General features: G+C 46.4%; 1 protein-coding gene across 9 annotated transcripts in view; it reads left to right on the forward strand.

Moving 5' to 3' along the window:
• The window catches only part of FAT3 (FAT atypical cadherin 3), a 443200-nt gene extending 423100 nt beyond the window's left edge, over positions 1 to 20100 (forward strand). For 3 of the 9 annotated variants that reach the window (XM_033146109.1, XM_033146108.1, XM_033146113.1), the window contains 8 exons: positions 1130 to 1598; positions 4003 to 4062; positions 7953 to 8106; positions 8983 to 9635; positions 10458 to 10571; positions 12537 to 12596; positions 18656 to 18691; positions 19392 to 20100. In XM_033146109.1, the coding sequence (XP_033002000.1) occupies positions 1130 to 1598; positions 4003 to 4062; positions 7953 to 8106; positions 8983 to 9635; positions 10458 to 10571; positions 12537 to 12596; positions 18656 to 18691; positions 19392 to 20017 (2172 nt within the window). In that variant the 3' untranslated portion in view covers positions 20018 to 20100. Of the gene's footprint in view, positions 1 to 1129; positions 1599 to 4002; positions 4063 to 7952; positions 8107 to 8982; positions 9636 to 10457; positions 10572 to 12536; positions 12597 to 18185; positions 18262 to 18655; positions 18692 to 19391 lie in introns of all 9 variants that reach the window. The other 6 variants (XM_033146111.1, XM_033146115.1, XM_033146117.1 and 3 more) reach the window with 5 other exon arrangements.
• Positions 20101 to 21520: the final 1420 nt, after the last annotated feature.

Consider the following 21520-nt stretch of genomic DNA (forward strand, 5'->3'; position numbering starts at 1 on the left):
AAACAAACAAACCATGTTCTAAGAGCAATAGGGTTTGCCCTGTTGTATAGAGGCAAAGATGAGTCAGATAGCCGAGACATGCAAACAAAGGCAAAGGGACGGTGAAGGCTTCTTCAGCTCAGGAAGTGCAGAGATGGTGTTATAAAGTCAACTGCTAAAAATAAATTGTCATGGCAATGGAGTCTTCAATGGTAGCTAGTCCTGCACCGATCAGTACATGTGAATATATCCCTAAGCAACCTATCGCACAGAAGTTGCTGGTGCAGAATCCCCATGCAGGCAAAAAAAAACCCCCACTAACATGGGGGTTATGTTCCAGGCCCCCACATGCATAAGTGAAATTGCATAAAGTGGAAAGAACCCTTTAAACGTCCTCTCTGCCGCTCTCTTTCCAATCAATACAAAAAGTACTGTATCCAAAAATATCCACAACTAGAATTGAAGCTCTGGGTCCGGTGGGAGGCTGGATGACGTGTGAAGAAGAAGAAAAGAAGAAGAGTTTGGATTTGATATCCCACTTTTCACTACCCAAAAGAGTCTCAAAGCGGCTAACATTCTCCTTTCCCTTCCTCCCCCACAACAAACACTCTGTGAGGTGAGTGGGGCTGAGAGACTTCAAAGAAGTGTGACTAGCCCAAGGTCACCCAGCAGCTGCATGTGGAGGAGTGGAGACGCGAACCCGGTTCCCCAGATAACGAGTCTACTGCTCTTAACCACTACACTGTTGCTGCTGCACTACCCCGCATGTCAGCTGTTAGGCTGAGCAACATAAACAAAGCACCGCTGCACCTCCAGTCTGTTTGGGGCTTCCCCCACCCTCACTGACATCCTCTTTGGGCTCCAGGGAGGGTCTACTCGTGAGCCACAAGGACCCTCCAGCTCTCTCTCACCATTTCCAGGTGTAAGCCTATTTATTTATTTCCCAGCAACACATATGTAAGTGGGGAGATGCATGTACTTTGCAGGTATAAGCTCACTTAAATGTAACCACCATCCTGCTGTGATCAATAACAGCAGAACGTTTGCGCACACTGCTGATGCTGACCAGATTGCATTACAGAACAAATCTAAGGGCATGCGGTGCCGCGGCAAGCTTCGTTGTCCTGACATTTCCGCTTTCCCATTGCAGATCGTGGATGGCAAACTGTGGTTCCAGTTGGACTGCGGAACCGGCCCGGGCATCTTGGGGATTTCCGGCAGGGCTGTTAATGATGGGAGCTGGCACTCGGTCTTCCTGGAGCTGAACCGGAATTTCACCAGCCTGTCGCTCGACGACAGCTACGTGGAGCGCCGCAAAGCCCCACTCTACTTCCAGACGCTCAGCACTGACAGCTCAGTTTACTTCGGCGCCCAGGTGCAGGTGGACAACGTCCGGAGCCTGACGGACAAGAGAGCGACGCAGGTCTCGAGCGGCTTCCAGGGCTGCTTGGACTCCGTCGTTCTCAACAACAACGAGCTCCCGCTGCAGAACAAGCGCAGCAGCTTTGCAGAAGTGGTCGGCCTGACCGAGCTGAAACTAGGCTGCGTGCTGTATCCGGATGCCTGCGAGAGGAGCCCATGCCAGAATGGAGGGACTTGTCTGAGTGTGCCATCTGGTGGTGAGTATCTTGCATTCAGCCTTACATTTCCAGAGGTGGCAGGGAGGGAGATCAGTTGAGCTTTACATTTCTCATGCCAGCAGTCACCATGGGGGGGGGGGGGGGCGTTGAAAGAGAGAGAGGTTTTGTTGAACTAAGGAATGGATTGGAAACAGCCTCTGCTTCCTTCTTGGCACAGAACTAACAGCTTAATAATCCTCCTCATTTCAATTAGCAACATCTTGCTGCGTCCCTTCCGGCTCTGATCAATAGCATTGTCGGGTCGTTTGGCCATTATGGCAGGCTGTCTGGAAGCATTTCCGGAGCCGAGTAGGCAGGGTCACAACTGAGTTTGTGGCAGCAAAGTAGGACTTTGTAAGAATGAATACAGTACATCCAAATGGAAGTGCCACGCCTAGCTGTTGCAAACATTTACAGTGGACCCTCGGGTTACCTACCTCTCTGGATACGTAATCTTTGGGTTGCGAAAGCGGCAAACCCAGAAGAATTGTTCTGTGTTTCGCCGCATGCGCAGAAGCGCTGTATCACGCCATGTGCGTTCGCAGAAGCGGCGCCTCTGCTTACAGATTTTTCGCGGTGCACACAGACCCCCAGAACGAATTAAATCCGTTTCCAGGGGGTCCACTGTATCCCGGAAGAAGTGGAGGTATATGTACAATTCTTCCAAATGACCTTCCTCTGCCTGGCTGCTGTTTGCAGGTCACTTTAAATGTGAACTGGTCCATAGAATCATGACCTCAGACAGACCCAATAGCTCCCTTGTCCTAATCAAAAACATCCCTGAGATAGGATTGCCCCACAAATAGAGAGCTAAGCATCAAACAGCTCTTCACACAAACTTGCTCTTCATCCCTTTGGGGATTTGGCTAATCACTAAAATAATATAGACGTACGTTACTGTGATTAACAAAACAGATATTTATATGGCAAAACTTTTCCATTTCCACTTTGGCGGCTGCCGTGATTAAAAAAGACACACACACTGATGAAGGCGGAAATGTTTTGCCACAAAAATAAGATCTCTGTTTTGTTAATCACAGAAATATATACACACATACCTACATGCATACATATGCTTATTATTTCTTTGTCTGAGAATGCCCTCTGAGCTTCTGCAATGCGCTGAGATCCCTGCATTGCAGGGGGTTGGACTAGAAGACCCTCGGGGTCCCTTCCAACTTGGCAATTCCATGATTCTTGCTTTAGGCTGCAGTGCAAGCCCAAGCACTCAGGACTCCACTTTGCTGATGCATCCTCGTGCGAGCCTAAAGTGTGTCTGCAGGCGCACAGCGACAGATGCAACTGTTTCGCATTCCCAGTTAGTCGTCTGTCACAATATCACAAAGGGAAACTTGCTCATCTCACTTATACACCTGGGACCTGCAACAAAACATGGCTGCCTATCCTCCTCTCTAAGAGGAGAGTGCTCCTCTTCAGGGTTCCAGGCAGGCAACTGTGCTGTCCTGCAGGATATGAGTAAGATGCAGGGAACTGAAGTGGGGAATCACTCCCCAATTCCCCACCATTTTTTCTCCTCCAACTTGCACTCAACATTACATGATAAAAAAAAAATCCTTCCAGTAGCACCTTAGAGACCAACTAAGTTTGTTTTTGGAATGAGCTTTCGTGGGCATGCACACTTCTTCAGATACAGAACATTACATGGCTATTGAACATGAGCAGTGCTCATTCGGCTACTGGGAAAGGAGGAGTTTCCCCCTTAGTTTTTCGCTTTACATTTGCTTTGCTACCGTTGCAAATTTCGGGTTTCCCTTGATGCCTCCCTCTTCCTTCTCAGTGGTCTCATATCAGCTCCAAGTCTGTTGGCACTCACCGCTTGGGTTCGCTATTAGGAGGAGTTGCTCTTCAGATATTACAACAGCAATGCTGTGCCTAGACACGGGGTACACAAAAGGTGCAATTCGTTGCAATGTCCAGATTGGCCTTGAGTCTTGGCCCACGAGAGAGCATTCACGTCCTGAACCACCCAGGAACTGAATCTGAATTTCCCATGACCCGCATTTCCTCTCCCATCTGTCGATTGACCTGTCCAGGAGCCCTTCTCATGCTGTTGCTGTACACAGGACACTTTCCCCATACAGGCATGCAGGAAACCATAGAATCACAGAGTTGAGAGGGACCCTGCCATGCAGGAATGTGCAGCTGCCCCTTATTGGGGATCAAACCTGCAACCTTGGTATCATCAGCACCACGCTCCAACCAACTGAGCTATCGTATGCTATGGAGGTTCAGGGGACACTCCAGCATTGCCAGGACACTGCTCAGTAGCCGTCCTGCGTGACCCTGATTCCCAATCTCAGTATGTTCTTCCCCGTTTGGTTCAGAAAATCCCTCTGCGGTACGGATATTAACACTGACTCCTTTCTCGTTTGCTTTGGTTTAGCGGGGAGTGAGCTTGAGGGCACGTCAGCTGAACTGAAGATGGTGCCCAGAGAGCTGAAAGGTAGTGAATGTAGAAGCTTTAGCACATTAAACAAGTAAAGACAGCAGACTTGGAATTTAATATGAGGCATCAGGGCGCATGTTGGGGCTAACTTGTATGTTTAATGGCTCTTTATCTGCAAATAGGAGGTTGGGGGGAAGAGAGCACGTAGCAGGACCCAGCAAGGAAAGAAGGGCAATAATTCAAAAGATGTAGAAGCTTTCAAGAAAATTGCTAAACAGGATTATTTACGTCCCTGGGGAGTGAGGATAAAACAAATGCCTAACTTTAACTTGGGCGGCGTATAATAAATTAGGTCAAAGCGTTTGCCGCATGAATAAACTAAGTAAAAGGAGGAAACTAGGCTCCTCTTCCTATTGATTTCGCTGGAGTCTATTTACATGGCCAGTCAGCAAATAGTGTGATGTGCAAATTGAAACCTTTCTAACAAATCACTTTAGGATAATTTCCCCCTTCTGTCCTCCCCCCCCCCCCAGGCAGAGTTAGATATTTCAAATTTACGTTTGGCTGCTGGGAGGGGAAAGGGCTGCGTGAATACATCTCCAAATGATGGGTTTATTTTATTATGAGAGGCATATAAACAGCTCTGCAGTGGAATGGTTTGCCTCTCCATTCTCTGCTCCAAAGCTACTTAGGCCTCCATGCGTTCCTTGTTGCTGCTGCTGCTGCTGCCGCCGGAAAGCGAGCACCCTGGGGGGATATTTCTGCATGCAGGCTCGCTTCTCTTTTTCTCTCGTTAGGAAATCTATTTGCTCGGGGTTTTTTTTTTTTCACCGTCTCAGCAGTATATGTAAATAAAGGATTGTTATGGTGCCATAATTCTAAAGCAATGGGCCCTAACTATGCGCCAGCCAATCTATAAAGCAATCTGCTGTGACATCGATGTGGCCACTCTTTTTTTCTTTCCTCTCCCGCCCCCTCCCCCCCACCTCCCGTCCCCAGTTCCAAGGCAAAATAAATTTGTTAGCCCAAGCGATCCTCTGCACATTAAAAAGAGCATACGTAATTAAATGGTGCTGGGTGCAAGGTCTCTGCACTTTGTCAGATGTCCCTAAACTGCAGTTGCGTGTGGCAGAGGATTGCGTTCGCTGGAAGAGATGCTGGCGGCAGCCGCGGTAGAACAGGACTGAAGGCCTTTTCACACATTACTCAGTCACTGTGGACCAGGGACATGTCATAAGAGGAGTCTGCCAGATCAGGCCGATGGCCTGCCTAGTCGAGCATCCTGTTCTGACTGGCCAACCAGATGCCTGTGGGAAGTCTTCAAGCAGGATAGGAGCACAGCAGCACTCTGCCCACCTGCAATCCCCAGCAACTGGGGTATCCAGAGGCATATTGTCAACATGGCCATTGGGCACCCCCGAATTTGGCCAGCCCTCTATAAAGCCATCCAGGTTGGTGACTATCACTACCTCCTCTCTGGAAGTGATTCCCATAGTCTGTTCTGTCCCCTTTCCACATTAATTTGCGAATGTTGCTTTTAAAAGTCCTTGTGTAAAGTGTTAGATTTAGAGGAGCAAAAATAAAAACGGGTTTTCCCTCGGAATAATGCATTAAAAAAAAAAAGCCCGCTCTCCTTCCTTGGAGGTTTTTAAGCAGAGGTTGGATGGCCATCTGTCACAGGTGATTTAGCTGAGATTCCTGCATTGCATTGGGCTGGACTAGATGACCCCTGGGGGTCCCTTCCAAGTCTACAATTCTGAGATTCCAAGCATTTGTTTTTAAACATCATGTTAATACTTTTTTTTTAAGTTGAGAATTTTGTTGGAACATTCAAAAAAATGCAAAAGCCAATGGATATCTAAGCTCAGATTCACATATCAATTTATATCAGAATTCAGAAACTCCCCTGCCCCCTAATGCAAGGGTATGGGTGGTACACATGTCTGTAAACACAGGTTTCTTCTCTTCTCTTGTTGTTCACGCTTCCTCTGGTCAAATGTACATCTCAGGTGCAAACAAATAAATAATGTTATGTATGAATCAGCCCAAAAATAGCAAAGGTATTCATTTATTCCACGTCAGAAAGGAAGCCTCTGTTTCCTTTCAGAAAAGATTTAAACCAAAGCATTGTATTTGATTGCTTGATGGAATTAAAGGATACTTAATTCAGAGTTCTCCAGTTAACTGGTTTGTGGATTTAAGCCCTTAAGTACATTTGTTTTCAGCAAAAAGGATAAAATAACTGAATCAAGCCCTATTCGTGATTCCTGTGTAAGACACTGTTGTAACTTCGTCAGTGAAGGAGCTTCTGTGCAGTTTGAGAGATAGATGAAATATCTCTTGAAACCATATTGAAGGGATAGTCATTTATGTTTTGGCTTCAATCAAAGGAACATGTTTCTACTGATGGATTGACAGTGCTTATTTTTGTCATGTCAGGAAAATATTTTGGGCATTGTGCGATTATGTCCATTGGTTCCAATGGGTTTACTCTGAGTATGACTTACCAAGATATCACCCATTGGCAGAAAAGTTGCAGGTGGCATTTAACATTCCGTACAATATCCTTTTTTTTGTGCATTGTAAAGGTACCCCTGACCATTAAGTCCAGTCGCGGACAACTCTAGGGTTGCGGTGCTCATCTTGCTCTATAGGCTGAGGGAGCCGGCGTTTGTCTGCACACAGCTTCTGGGTCATGTGGCCAGCATGACAAAGCCGCTTCTGGCAAACCAGAGCAGCACATGGAAACACCGTTCACCTTCCCGCCAGAGCGGTACCTATTTATCTACTTGCACTTTGACGTGCTTTCAAACTGCTAGGTTGACAGGAGCAGGGACCGAGCAACGGGAGCTCACCCCATCACGGGGATTTGAACCGCCGACCTTCTGATCAGCAAGCCCTAGGCTCAGTGGTTTAGACCACAGCGCCACCAAAACAGCTGTGCAAGTAGTTGATGGCACTTGTTTGCGGCCACTGAAGCTTCTCCCACTTTTCATTCACACATGATGATGCAATCAGCTCCTGTATTTCACATAGCTGTGAAATTCAGCGTGTGCGTTGACTAGAATTTGCATTTGGTTTTAAACTCATTCTCTCTTGCTTTTTATCTTCCACCAACAGCATTATCAAGCAGCACATTCCAAACTGAAAGACATTCTTGGAATCGCTTTTGAGAATCCCCCAGTTCATCTGCTGGACCCAGCTTGTGTCCCACTAAGCCAAATATAGCCCACCCCTCCCATACATTGCTCACCAGAACATTGATTAAACCGAGACTTGCAAAAACAGCATTCAGCTCAGGGAGAAGGTCACAACTTATACAGGCATGTTATAGAACAGGTATGGGTAACCTGTGGCCCTACAAGTGTTGTTGACCCACAACTCCCATCATTCCTGACCATTTACCACGTTCGCGGAGGCTGATGGGAGCTGGAATCCAGCAATACATGGAGGGCTGCAAGTTCCCCACTCCTCTTGTGGAGAGAGAGCATTGCAATAAGACAGCTCAGCTATTATCCATAAGTATGGCTACTCTTTGATAGTGTTAAAGAAACACTGCTTGTTTGTTTGTTTGTTTTAAAAAACCACCCCATTGGTCTTCTTTTATATTAAGCTTAAATGTCCTTCAACCTCTTTGTTAAAAAAAAAGATTGTGATCAACATGGGATCTCTAAAATCATTGTCGCCTAAGGTCATTCAGACATGACGTTTTGCTTAAATAGAGATTATGTTTAAACGCTGTAATATGGGAAGTTGTTCCTCAGACTTCGCAACTGAAAGCTGTAGATTTTTATGGCTCCAAAACGAGCCACATTCTTAAGCCAGCCACTAGGGGGAAATAAAGCCCCACTTACGAATGCTAATAGGCGAGATGTACTGTATCATGTTTGGAGAGCAATCTTTGATTTGTGTGTTGGTTTGTGTTTTGTTTTTTTTAAACATCTTAGGTTACCAGTGCAGTTGCCTCTCTCAGTTCACCGGGCGAAACTGTGAGTCAGAGATCACTGCCTGCTTTCCAAATCCTTGTCGCAACGGAGGCTCGTGCGATCCCATTGGCAACGCTTTCATCTGCAACTGCAAGAGCGGGTTAACGGGATTGACGTAAGTTTGGTGCTTGTACTGCCTGGGGAGGTGTTGGAGGTAGTGCGGTACTATGCACCCATGTTACAGGTCCAGCATCGCCGGTGAACAACATCATCTTGTAGCAAAGTGAGAAATAAACCTTGAAGAGTTAATGCCAGTAAGCGCAATGAGGACCATTGGCCTAACTCAACCTTCCCCAACCTAGTGCCCTCCAGATGATTTGGACTGCAGTTCCCATCGCCCTCAATCAGGATAGCCGATGGTCAGGGAAGATGGGAGTTGTAGTCCAAAGTTCAGGAGGACATCATCTGAAGAAGGCTAGCCTAACTCAGCCCTTTGCTCTGTGTATAAACTTAAGTAATGATCTGAGGGCACACGAGAAAACACTCAAGGGGAAGGAGGTGGGCTCAGGGTGTTGTGTGGCCTGGGGATAATCCTGAGGGCCATGTTGATGAAGAAGAAGAAGAAGAAGAAGAAGAAGAAGAAGAAGAAGAAGAAGAAGAAGAAGAAGAAGATGCTGCCCATCTGACTGGGTTGTCCCAGCCACTCTGGGTGGCTTCCAACAAATGAAACACAATAGCACAGTAAAACACCAGACATTAAAAACTTCCCTATTCAGGGCTGCCTTCAAATGTCTTCTAAAAGTCAGATAGTTGTTTATCTCCTTGACATCTGATGGGAGGGTGTTCCACAGGGCAGGCGCAACTACCGAGAAGGCCCTCTGCCTGGTTCCCTGTAACCTCACTTCTCGCAGGGAGGGAACCTCCAGAAGGCCCTCGATGCTGGATCTCAGTGTCCGGGCTGATCGATGGTGGCAGAGATGCTCCTAGAGTGCCACTTGTGGCCTCTGATGTCAACCCCTGATCAAATCCACCTACTTTTCCCCCCGTTCAGGTGTGAGGAGGATATTAACGAATGCGAGAGAGAAGAGTGCGAAAATGGCGGCTCTTGCGTCAACGTATTTGGGTCCTTTCTATGCAACTGCACTCCAGGATACGTGGGCCAGCACTGTGGGCTGAGACCGGTGGTCGTCCCAAACATCCAAGCCGGCCATTCTTACGTGGGCAAAGAGGAGCTCATCGGCATCGCTGTCGTGCTTTTCGTCATATTCCTGTTGGTCGTCCTTTTCGTGGTGTTCCGCAAGAAAGTGTTCAGGAAGAACTACTCCCGCAACAACATCACCTTGGTTCAAGACCCGGCGACTGCCGCTCTGCTTCACAAGAGCAACGGGATTCAGTTCAAAAACATGAGGAACAGCGGGGATGGCCGCAATATTTATCAGGAGGTGGGGCCGCCTCAGGTCCCCGTGAGGCCCATGGCCTACACCCCTTGCTTCCAGAGCGACTCAAGGAACAATTTGGACAAGATCGTCGACGGGCTCGGGGTGGAGCATCAGGAGATGACAACGTTCCACCCAGAGTCTCCTCGGATCCTGACAGCCAGGCGAGGAGTCGTAGTGTGCAGTGTGGCTCCCAACCTTCCTGCCGTGTCTCCGTGCCGTTCCGACTGCGACTCCATCAGGAAGACCTGGGAAAACGGCACTGAAAGTGAGTGGTTTAGGCAAAGGCACATTTATTGGTTTCGTGAAATAGTGTATACCGCTTCGATGGTAGGAAGGAAGCTCAAAAGAGGCTTGCGAACAAGATAGGAGCAATAAAATTGTCACTAGAAATTTTGCAGCCGTAACTTATGGAAAGTCAAAACCTCAATAAAACAAATTCAAACTCTTGCCAGCTTTCTAAACATGTGGGGGCTCTTTCCCCCCTTATTTTTTACTTTATTCACTCATTAATTTATTCCCACCATGGCTGCTAGAGTGGCTTGCAGATCAAGAGAGATTAACGCACAGTCCCTGCCCTCACCTTTACAACCTAAAAATATGCAACACGAAAGGAAAAACGGGGGGGGGGGTGCATTACGGCCGCACATTGAGTGGTCTGAGAACAACTCGCATTTTTGTGGTGAGGCAGATGCACATACCCTTTCACTAAAATGGGGGGTTGTTAATTGCCAGCCTTTGGGCCACATCTGGATGTCAGAATTCTGCCACCACCAGCCTTCCAACTACCCCCGCTGTCTTTCTCTTTTCCTTTAGCAGATAAGGCAGCAGAAGGGGGTGAAAAGAGCACGGAGGAGAGATTTTTGTTTTAAAAACCTTTTAAGCTGGGTTGCTTCTTATAATTAATTATTTTAAACGTTTTAAACCGCCTTGAATTCCAACTTGGCAGGAATGGGCAGGATGTAAATATATAAATATAAATATAACAATAGTTGAAGTAGCTTTGATTGCACGTTATTAGATTCAGTAAAGATTTTTGTGCCTGTCCCGCCAATTTCCTTTTCTTTCTTACTTTCTTCTGTATGTGTAGGCAAAGGACTTGATGACGTGGAAGAGGTGACCTGTTTTTCAGGAAGCAATAAAGGCAGCAACTCTGAAGTCCAGTCTCTCAGTTCTTACCAGTCAGACTCGGGCGATGATAATGGTAAGGGCATAGCTATCTTAACCCCTTGCAATTTTGACCTCACTTACCACGAAGAGTGTGTTATATGTATACTGGTGTTCTACGAGACTTTGTTGTGCTGTGGATAACTGAAATGCTGAATAGCATAGTGTGTCCACTCTGTAGTACAGATTCTCCTGGAATGGCTCCTAGCTGGAAGGGAAAGGAGCACGATCAGTTGTGGACAGCTATGTGCCAGAGGTAACTAACTTAAGTCAGAGGTAACTGACTTAAAGAACACTCCATGCCTGCTTTCCCTAAAGTTTGCTATGCTGAAGATGGCTATTCTGGTATAAATACTTTTCTACAAACTACTACAAAATAATAATCAGAAGAGAGGATATTTAAGCGGAGGCTTGACAGCCATCTGTCAGGAATGCTTTGATGGTGTTTCCTGCTTGGCAGGGGGTTGGACTGGATGGCCCTTGTGGTCTCTTCCAACTCTATGATTCTATGATTCTATTTTAAAATCTTACAGATTCAGATCAGTGGCAGAGCACATGTTCTAAAATTCTTGCATTTGGTTAAAGCAGTGATGGCCAAACTTGGCCCTCCATCTCTTTTGGGACTACAATTCCCGTCGTCCCTGACCACTGGTCCTGTCAGCTAGGGATGATGGGAGTTGTAGTGCCAAAACAGCTGGAGGGCCAAGTTTGGCCATCACTGGGTTAAAGGGTCAGGTCACAGTCATTGGAAAAGAACTCCATCTGAGAACCAAGAGAGCCACTGCTGGTCCGAGTAGGGAATACTGGACTAGGTGGAACTCCAGCTGTCTGGCTCAGTATGTTGATATATGACACAGATAAGGAGTCCATCAGTTCTTCACCTGGTTGCTTCTGAGATGAAATGCAACTCTTCTACAAAGCTGGTGAAAATGCGGCAGCCCCAGTGCTGAAAGTGTGGCCATCATGCATGCCGGCTCGCCCCCACAATTAAGGGGACCGGCGCAGCATGCACACATGCCGTGCAACGTGCTCGCACACCGTGCAGCGTGTTAACGTCACTCAGGTGCGTGTGCAGGTGAGGTGAGCATGCTGTGCTGAATGCACTTGTGGCCGCCGCAGAATTTTGATGCAGCCCAGCCCTCTCCTTGAAAATTTTAGAGCCGGCCATCAGCCGTCCCCTGTCCCGTCCCCCTGTTGATGCCCCTAGTGGCCATTTTTGATCTATAACAGTGTCTGGATTTTTAAAGCTAGTTCCTTAAATCAAGGGGAGCCTGATGCTTTGCACTCCCAACTCTCCTCATCCATGGCCATTGGCCATGCTAGTTAGGGTTGGTTGGAGTGGTAGCCCCCAACATCTGCAGGGCACGACTTTGGCTAGCCCTGCCTTAAATGAAAGCTATGCGGTGATGATCTTTTAATTAAGACCGCTCGATTTGTTCGTTTCCCCCACAAGGGCTTTGTTCTCGTAGGCACAGTATAATAAAGTAAAAGTGTTCCTATTGGAAAAAAGATTTAGACCAAAAGACTTTCACACCATCTCATATCCTTGTGATTGCCTAAAAAGATAATGGTCGCCAGGAGGATAGCAGCTTGCCTTTGGAGGCCTTTAAGCGAGGATTAATTAGAGATTAGTGTCAGGTAGGCAAGATACTGTCCTGGTTAATTGAATCTGCTGGACAATCCAGGCTGAATTTATGAACTGATATTCATCACTGCATATGAGCTTTCTGAAAGTACTGCCTTTGAATGTATCCCCATTTGCTTTTCTGGGGTGGGGGGGGAATTGTATGGGATTATCTGAAATTGAAATGTCCTTCAAGACGCTGCATAATTCATTAATGCCCCAGCCTCCCCATAGACTTCCCCCACCCACCCCTGGTCCCAGCAAATCTGTCTGCGCTGTGAGAATTTAATATTGGTGGCCTTAGAATGTTGTGTGTTATAAATACTAACTAACATGAAGCTACCTTTCCCTTTATTTCTGCTCTCCTTCTCCCACAAGCTTCCATAGTGACTGTCATACAGCTTGTCAACAACGTAGTTGACAATATAGAAAATGAAGGTATTTGATCATCTTTTTAAACTATTTCTCCTGAATTGCCACGTCTTTGTTTTCCGTTTCGTTCTTCTGTGTGAAAAGCCACAGCAGAAACTCATTAACTCACCCTAACTAGCCAGGCCGCAGCAAACGATTTCATTTTACAAATAAGCAAGGTCTTTAAGGTGGGGAGGGGGTGGGCCTGGGAGGAAGGCAAGCAGTTCATTTTTATTACTTCCGTTGACATCAAAAGAGACAGTGCTTAGGATGACGGCGGGTTTGGGCTTTGGTTCGCCCCACCCGCCCCAACATGCAGTGTCTTTTGCGATGCTGATGGTCCCAGAGGGATTACGTTGTCAGAAAGTGTCCCCCCCCCCAAAAAAAAATGGATTTGACAAGATGTTGCGCCATCAGCCGCATTGGTAGCTTATCCAAAGCACAGTGACACCATGGTAAATAAATAATACACAAAGAGCGAAGCTGTTGGTGTTTCCTTCGCGTTTTTGTGGAGCCAACTTTCGCCATTTTTTTTTATGAGGCAGGCCCCGCTTCCTCAAAAAGCATAATTTAAATCACCTTGTAAAATAAGCCAATCATGCTGTCTTCTGCATATAGCTGGCAGAGACTGAGAAACAGTGGTTTGCCTAAGACGGAGCTGGGAAACTTCTGGCTCAGAGGCCAAATGCAGACCAGGCCTCTGTGTCTGGCCCTTGGAATGCTCCCCAAGCCACACCTCCTCTCCCTAAGCCACACCTCCTTTCCCCAAGCCACACCTCCTCCCCAAGCCACACCTCCACTCCCCAAGCCACACCCCTCACTAGCCCTGCTTTGCCCCTGAGTATGTTTACCTGGCTGAATTTTGTCCTTGAACTCTGATCATGCCTCTTGCTCATACGGATATGGTATATGGACAGGTGCATGTAGAGACTGGACTACTGTGCAAATGAGAAAAAATTCAATTGTTGTTTCATCCACTTTTACCTCTAGCCCCTGCCCCTGTCAACCTTGGTCTGAAAAAGCTTCCTCCCTTCTGGCTTCAGGCCACTTCATGCAGTTGTGTTAGCGGCGAGATTAGAACCCAGGACCAGAAGTTTCTTTCTGTATCCCCCAGATTCCAAACGTCCAATCCCAGATGCCTCTGGCTGTCAAAGATAACTTCAGCATAGTGCAAATCCTAACACGTTGGGCAGGATTAAGAAGCTGGTATAGTATAGTCGAGCTGGAAAGATTTTCGTTCTTTGCTAGGGCCGTCTTCTGCAAAACTAGATCCTTAGCCTAACGGATCTCTTTCAGACCATCTCAAGAAGGCTCCTTTTATAGAAGCCACTTCCTTTTAGGCTGAGGTCCCTGCCTTAGCACTGATATCCCATTGCGCTGCTTCTCCCAGCCATGATAAGCTTTCCAGTTGCGATCACACCTGCTCAAAAGGCCTGATTTGGAAGCCGTTTCATCTTGGATGTCTGCCAGGTAGAGCATATGCTTTGAATGCAGGAGGCCCCAGGATCAATCCACAGCTTGTCCCGTTGAATGGTCTCAGGCAGTACAGCTGGGAAAGATCCTTGCTTGAAATTTTAAAGAGGTGACACAGTCAGAGTAAATGATACTGGGCTACGTGGACCAATGTTCTAGTTTAGCATAAAGGGGCTTTTAATAATAATAATAATAATAATAATAATAATAATAATAATAATAATCTAGAGTGCAGTTTTCTCTATTAACAAAATCTTTTCTTTTCCCCACAAAGTCCCCAAACCCAACTGTGTCCCTAACTAGCAGTGTTAAAAGTTAAAAATGAACCAGGAGATTCAAGTAGGAATGTTTGTTTGGAGGACCATACCACCCTGGGATCTTTTGATAAAGGGCAGTATATAAATTTAATAAATAATAATAATAATCTCCAGTTTAATTTGAACTCGACCTCAGCTTGGGGCACAGCCCATGGGCCTGATGTCAAATAAAGAAGTTTAATTAATTTGTTCTTTGCAAATTCCAATATCATTTGACTTGCTTTGTGCCTCCTGGACTAATATGCAGATCGAAGCACAGTTGTGCTTCATATTTTTATTTTTGCAATGTAGTTCATTCCATTTATTTTTTATTTTATTTATTAAATTCATATACCGCGTTTCATCTGAGGTTCACAGGGTGGTTTACAATATAAAAGCACAGGAATATATACCATAATAACAAACAAAACCATAAGACACAAACCTCTGAATTCTGCACCAGCTGAAGATTCCGAACCATGTTCAGAGGCAGCCCCATGTATGACGTATTGCAGTAATCTAACCTAGAGGTTACCAGATCACAGATGACAGAAGTTAGGCTATCCCTGTCCTGTTAGGGGTGTGGATAGGCCACCAGCTGAAGCTGATGGAAGGCACTCCGTGCCACTGAGGCCGCCTGAGCCTCAAGTGGACAGCAATTAATCCAGAAGTACCTGCAAGCTGCGTACCTGATCCTTCAGGTGGAGTGTAACCCATCAGGAGCAGGTCACCTGCCATCCATCTGGTCATGACTTAAAACAATATGCATTTTTACATACTATTTTCAATAAAGATGCTTTTTGAGTGGAAATGATTTAGAATTGCAGGTTTTGTGAGAAAATGCAATTAGAAATAGGTGTTTCAATGTGAATTTCCCATGCACTGTGTGTGTAAACAGGACAAAACCGATTTATGAAAGAAGACATTCAAGAGTTAGGTGGCCATAGTCCCTGTATTCCCTACAGCGAAATATTCTGTAGTTTATTTGGGTGCAGCTCTGCATTTGATGGATCCACAAGACCTTGCTTGCATAAATCTTGCTTCTACGTGGGAAAGGGAGGGAAGTCCTTTTGAACTGCATGGTGGGCAAGTGAGGAGGTTAGTGAGGTTCTGCTGTGTAGCATAAATATTAACTGTCCATATAGACATGCACCAAGACACGTGCTATCTCCGCACTGAGTGGGGTATGGGCATAAAACCAGTGACCCAGAAACGGTCTCCGTTTCCGGTCAATGCAATGCTTTTGAGACAGTTTTTTGTTTTGTTCTTTTGGAGCAGTCAGGGCCGGTTCAGACAGTGCTACCTGAGCTGCGACCACTGGTCACAAGAGAAAGGGTTTTCCTTTTGCCGACCATCTCGCTCGCCTCGTTTCAGCTCATCTTTCATTCCCATCAAAGCTCCTGTGTGCTGAAGGGAAACGGTGCAAGATATGCTCACATAAAGACGCAAAGCAGTCGGTGCAGCAACACCGAAGCAGGAAGTTCTTGTACAAATGAGGAATGGAGAGATTGAGGGGTTTTTTTTGTTTTGCCAGGATTTGCCCCAGCTCAAATCCTGGCCAGAACCTCAGGTTTGCCAGTCAGGGCTTGAGGGATTTCTGCACCCAGGACAGCCCAGTTCTGTCATGTTCCACTTGCGCCTTTATAATTAAGTAGAGCCTTTAAATGATAATCACAGGATATGTGGTCCAAACAAATCACAAAATGCTACCTTCTGAAAGGATCCCAGCTGGTTTGCATCAGTCTAGGTCCTCATGCTTCACCAAGCTCCTGCAGGATTAGTGTTCCAGGGGGGACGTCTTCTTCTCCCCGAAAAAAAATTCACTGCAGTTCTGCCTCAACGACTGCTCCGTACCTTCTTCTTCTTTTTTTAAAGTAAAAGTAAACTTCTGGGCTCCATAGTTGAAAAACATAGGGTTGCTTCCACCTAAGTTTTGTTAAGAGTAGAAATGAATTATCATGTCCATTAATTTCAGAAGGTCTGCCCTGAACAATTCGTTCAGGTCATATCTCCCGATAATAATAAAAAGTCCTATTAGGGCTACATCCTAATTACCCTTTTCTCAAAAAGGGCCACCTACTTTCTGGCTCCTTTCCATCCTGTGCCTTTAATACCCTCTTGCTGTGTAACCTATTATGATAGGGTTGCCATATTCCAAACAGTGGAAGTCCGGACAGAAAGGTCGTTGCGCTTTTTGGGGGGCAAAGTTGTCGAGCTTTTCTAATTTTGCTCAAGGCCGTTGGGCTGCCATACGTCCGGATTTTCCCAGGCGTTTTGCCGATTTTCGCCCGGACACCGCTGCCAGCTGCAGTATGGCAACCCTTTATTGGGATATGTTGGTGCTTATTTGCATTCCTGCAGAACAAACTGCACAGAGCAAGCTTTGCATGCAAAAGGTCCCAGGTTCAATCCCTGCCACCTCTAGGTAGGGTAGGAAAGACCACTGCCTGAAAGAAAGCCTGCAGAGATGCCATCTGCTGCTAAGGGCTCATCCAGTCTTCTTTTCGTCCCATGTTTCTAGGCATACATCTGGAGCTCTGTTTCCAAGATGTGTTTTTGGTTTTTTGTCCCAGTGCTTTCTCCATAGCTGTCAACCTTTTCCTTTTTTTGCGGGAAATTCCCTTATTATAGCATTGGGAAACAGCAGGGAGGGTTGACAGCTATGGCTTTCCCTGAGAAAACCCACCTTTTATCACATAATAATAATAATAATAATAATAATAATAATAATAATAATAATTATTATTATTATTATTATTATTATTATTATTATTATTATTATTATTTATACCCCGCCCATCTGGCTGGGTTTCCCCAGCCACTCTGGGCTGCTTCCAACAGAATATTAAAATGCAGTAGTCTATTAAACATTAAAAGCCTCCCTAAACAGGGCTGTCTTCAGATGTCTTCTAAAAGTCTGGTAGTTGTTTTTCTCTGGTGGGAGGGCGTTCCACGGGGGGGTGGGGAGGTGCCACTACCGAGAAGGCCCTCTGCCTGGTTCCCTGTAACTTGGCTTCTCGCAATGAGAAGGCCCTCGGAGCTGGACCTCAGTGTCCGGGCAGAACGATGGGGGTGTAGATGCCCCTTCAGGTATACTGGACCGAGGTCGTTGAGGGCTTTAATCAGCACCAACACTTTGAATTGTGCTCGGAAACATACTGGGAGCCAATGTAGATCTTTCAAGACCAGTGTTATGTGGTCTCGGTGGCTTCTCCCAGTCACCAGTCTAACTGAAAAAGAGTGAATGTCAGTCAGCCATTCTGCGGATTGCCGTTTGCTCCGATTCAAGGTTTTCCTGGGTAAAGCATGGGGACAAAAACAAACCTCCCAGACACAGAGCTTTCAAGTGCCTGGAATGTGTGGTGCAAAAGGAAGTCTGCATGAGCCCTAAGGATAGATAACAAGAAACTGGTCCAGCAGTCGGACTTGGTATCTGGAGCCGCCGAGATAGTGGGGTGGTTTCTGGGGACCTCCCTCACACCCTTCCACTTACTGGAGTGGAGCAGGGTGGCAGCAAAGTTGGCACAGTGTGGATGCACCAGTGGAAGCAAGGGATTGGCTCCACCCAAGTGCCCGCATGGCCCTGAGGTTGCTGCCACCTCCCTGCTTTACTCCATCCCAGTAAGTAACAGTGACTTCGGCGTTGGGAGCACAGCAGCACCCCACCACGGCAGCTTATCCTTAGCAGACCCTAAGATAAAGGCAGAGAAGGAACCCAGGCTGTTTGCTTCCCCCGGCCTCGTTCCACGCTCCATATGGAAAGTCGCATCTTTCTAGCTAGGAGAGGGCTCTGTGGTATTTGCTTCCGGTGGCCCAATTGACTGCCTTTCTATTCTGTTCTGTTCAGGTTGTTATACCGTGCCTCTCACCGTGGTATCTGAGCGTACTTGGGCCCAGATTTGTTTGAACCGGCCCTGAGAATGGTAGATTCTTAATTTTTTTTCTGTTTCACAGTGAGCAAGAGAGAAATAAAGCATACTTCGCAAATTTTAAGAGAGCAAGAGAGGGGGGAAACTGCATAGGGTTTTTTTGTTTGTGTTAAAGCTATGTGCTTGAGTTAGTTTTGCATGTTTGATTCTGATAACTATAGTCGTAATTGTTAGACGTAAAGTGATTGTGTCGATTGACTTCTGCCTAGAAAAATCAGATTTATTTTTTTTTCAAAAAAAGATATACCTTAAACTGAAGCTTTTCTTAAAAGCGCTTTTCGTAATACTTTTAAGTCAGATGTGTTTTAGAAGCAATGTGAGATATTTCTGCAATGTGCAGACCCGAGAGTTTCCAGTGTTGCTTTTTCTCCCACTTTGTATTTAACAGTGACTGATATGGATCAAGGACAGAACTACAACAGAGGTGACTCATACCTGCCTGGTGCAGTTCATGGGAATGTGGAGGGGGGTCCCGAAGGCCGGAGTTTTAACACATTACTAATACACTCAGTTCGGCCTTCACCTTTTAGATCATGCTATGCCCATGTTCTGCATGTCTGAGCATGTATATATTTTGGGTGCCCTAGGCGGGGTAGGTGGGGCATTTGGTTTTTATTTTCCTTCCAGGGATTTGTTGGTTCTTTTTCATCTCCGCCTATTTATTTTGAGTGCCTGTGTAATTTTGCTTTCCCTCCCCAGACCAAGATCTTGGAAAAGAACGCAGCAGCAAGAGCATGCTGACTTCTATTAATGTATATATTTGCGTTCTGCGCTAACAGATTGATGCTCACCTCCCATGCGTGGAACCTTATGTTGGGTTTTCAGCATTTTTTATTTATTTCTCAGACTCTTCCTTTCTAACATAAACTTGGCTGTGTTGCATTGGTTGTCGTCGTGGCATTATATTGCTTCTCTCCACTTGGGCCAAAGCATGGTTGGCCAGGGTCTTAAAAAGCAAAATAACGGTGATGCATGCCAGCTATTTATTTATTTTTGCATATACAGCTACATTATGCTGAGACCCAGTGGGGATTTGCTTCATGCCGGGTGCATGCCATTGACTGCCTCTCTTCCGAGACTTACGCCTCCCTCCCCATTCACTGTGGGTTTTTTTCCTTCCGCAGCTTATCACTGGGACACCTCTGATTGGATGCCGAGCACTCGACTATCTGACATTGAGGAGGTGCCCAATTACGAGACAACAGATGGCAGCTCAGTGCATCATGGGAGCACAAGGGAGCTGGAAACAGACTACTACCTTGGCGGCTACGATATTGACAGCGACTACCCTCCGCCGCAGGATGAGGAGTTTTTAAACCAGGACCAGTTGCCGCCTCCCCTCCCGGAGGATTACCCAGACCATTACGAAGCCCTTCCTCCATCCCAGCCAGTCTCCATGGCTGGCACACTTAGCCCGGATTGTCGGCGACGGCCACAGTTCCACCCGAGCCAGTACCTCCCTCCGCACCAGTTCCCCAATGAGATGGACAACGGCGGGTCTCAGACTGGGAACGAGTTTAGTACTTTTGGCGTTGGCCCAGGACCAAACGCAGAGAACAATAGCCTGGCCAAGAAGCCCTTGTCCTTACACAATTCCCTGGACGCATCGTCGTCTGACGTTTCTATGGGCTGTGGCTTTGATGACTCTGAGGTGGCCATGAGTGACTATGAAAGCATTGAGGAGCTTCACCTTGACCACCACCACATTCACATTCCATTTGTGGAGACCCACCACCAGACCCAAGTGTGAAGGAGCCTCTTTTGTTGACGTTGTTTCTGTCATTTGGTCCCATTCATAGCATTAACTGTCAAGAAGGCTTTCTTTTCGCTGAGAAAAAAAAATAGATCTGTATATGGGCCAAGGTGGAAATATAGCATAACCCATTTTTAACCCTGTCGTGAAATCCGTGGTGATCATGTGCAAGGAGAGAGCAAATGGTTGCCTCCCAAAATTGGTAGCTGGAGAAGGCTCTCGATCCCTTGGAGTTGACGTTGGTTGTTTATTGCCAAGCATAGAGGTTCCCCTCCAACCAGCTTTGTGGGGGATCATGCTATTAAAAGTGTTACAAGGCTGAAACACTTGCAGTATTTAAGAAAAGCTGAAACTCATTTCCTGGGTCCTAGAACTGTGGCTGCATGGGTCAAACTTTGGTGAAGTGAGAAATAACGGTGAATTAGGTGCCAAGGCTGCTGCTGCTGCTGCTGCTGCTGCTGCTGCTGCTGCTGCTACTGCACAAAGTAAATCTGAATTTTAACCAATAGTCCATAATAAGATCCCTTTCTGCCATGTTATGGATGTAGTTAAAGTGACTGTGTTTGTATTCTAAGAGTTGTTTCCAGTTTTAGCCCCACGCAGGGTAGACTTAAGGATCTAAGTTAGCTGTGTCTGTTAATTTCAATGGGTCTGATCTGCAGGTCGTAGTTATTCCTCCAGCCCCAAAGCAAGAGGGGATTGAGAGATACTTTGGCACCATGTTGAGACACTGAGTGGCGGGATATCCCATCTGCTGCAAACCATATGGAATCTGCAACAATCACTCCATGCTCTCAGTTGAATCCAGTGGGTCACTGTGCCTCAACTTGTGCACGATGGTGAGCTAACATGCTGCCAGACCAACTCATCAGTAGCAATCAGTGCCTTGATCTCGTCAAATGAGGATGAAGTGTACTTAAGACCATACTGATCATCCTGTAGTTCCAGGAAAGAAGAAGGACTGGGACAGCTTGTCTTGCAGGAGTGAGCAGCCGCCGCAGAAAAACTCCAGCCACTGCACAGCAGTGAAAGGATTCGGGAGCCCTGCTCTCCTTCGCACTTGGCCACTCTGCTGAGAGGCACTCCAAGGATGCAGGATTCGCAGACTGGTGTTCTTCAAGGAACTCTGCTGAGGAGCTGCTCCTGCATCCCAAACTTGGTCTGTGCAAAAAAAAAAAAAACAAAAAACCAAGGCATCCACACTATTTTTACTTACTTATTTATGTTGGTGTGTTCGGTCCCTCCCCGACCCACTTTGGACTTTTTGGGATTCATCACCACTTTTTGTTCATCCACATGCTCTCTTTAAAAAACAACAACAACTAGAAAAAATGTGGAAGTCTGGGGAAGGGTTCCCCATACATATTTGCACCCCCTGCTTTAATGCTGGAAAAAGGGAAAGGGGTTGCCATCTCTTAAAATAATTTTTATTTATTTTATTTTGCCGTATATACAGTTTAAAGGTGGGAGGGGAAGCCTTTACTAAGAGAATTCAGCCAG

The sequence above is a fragment of the Lacerta agilis genome, chromosome 4, assembly GCF_009819535.1.
Source record: "Lacerta agilis isolate rLacAgi1 chromosome 4, rLacAgi1.pri, whole genome shotgun sequence".
NCBI classification, from domain to species: domain Eukaryota; kingdom Metazoa; phylum Chordata; class Lepidosauria; order Squamata; family Lacertidae; genus Lacerta; species Lacerta agilis.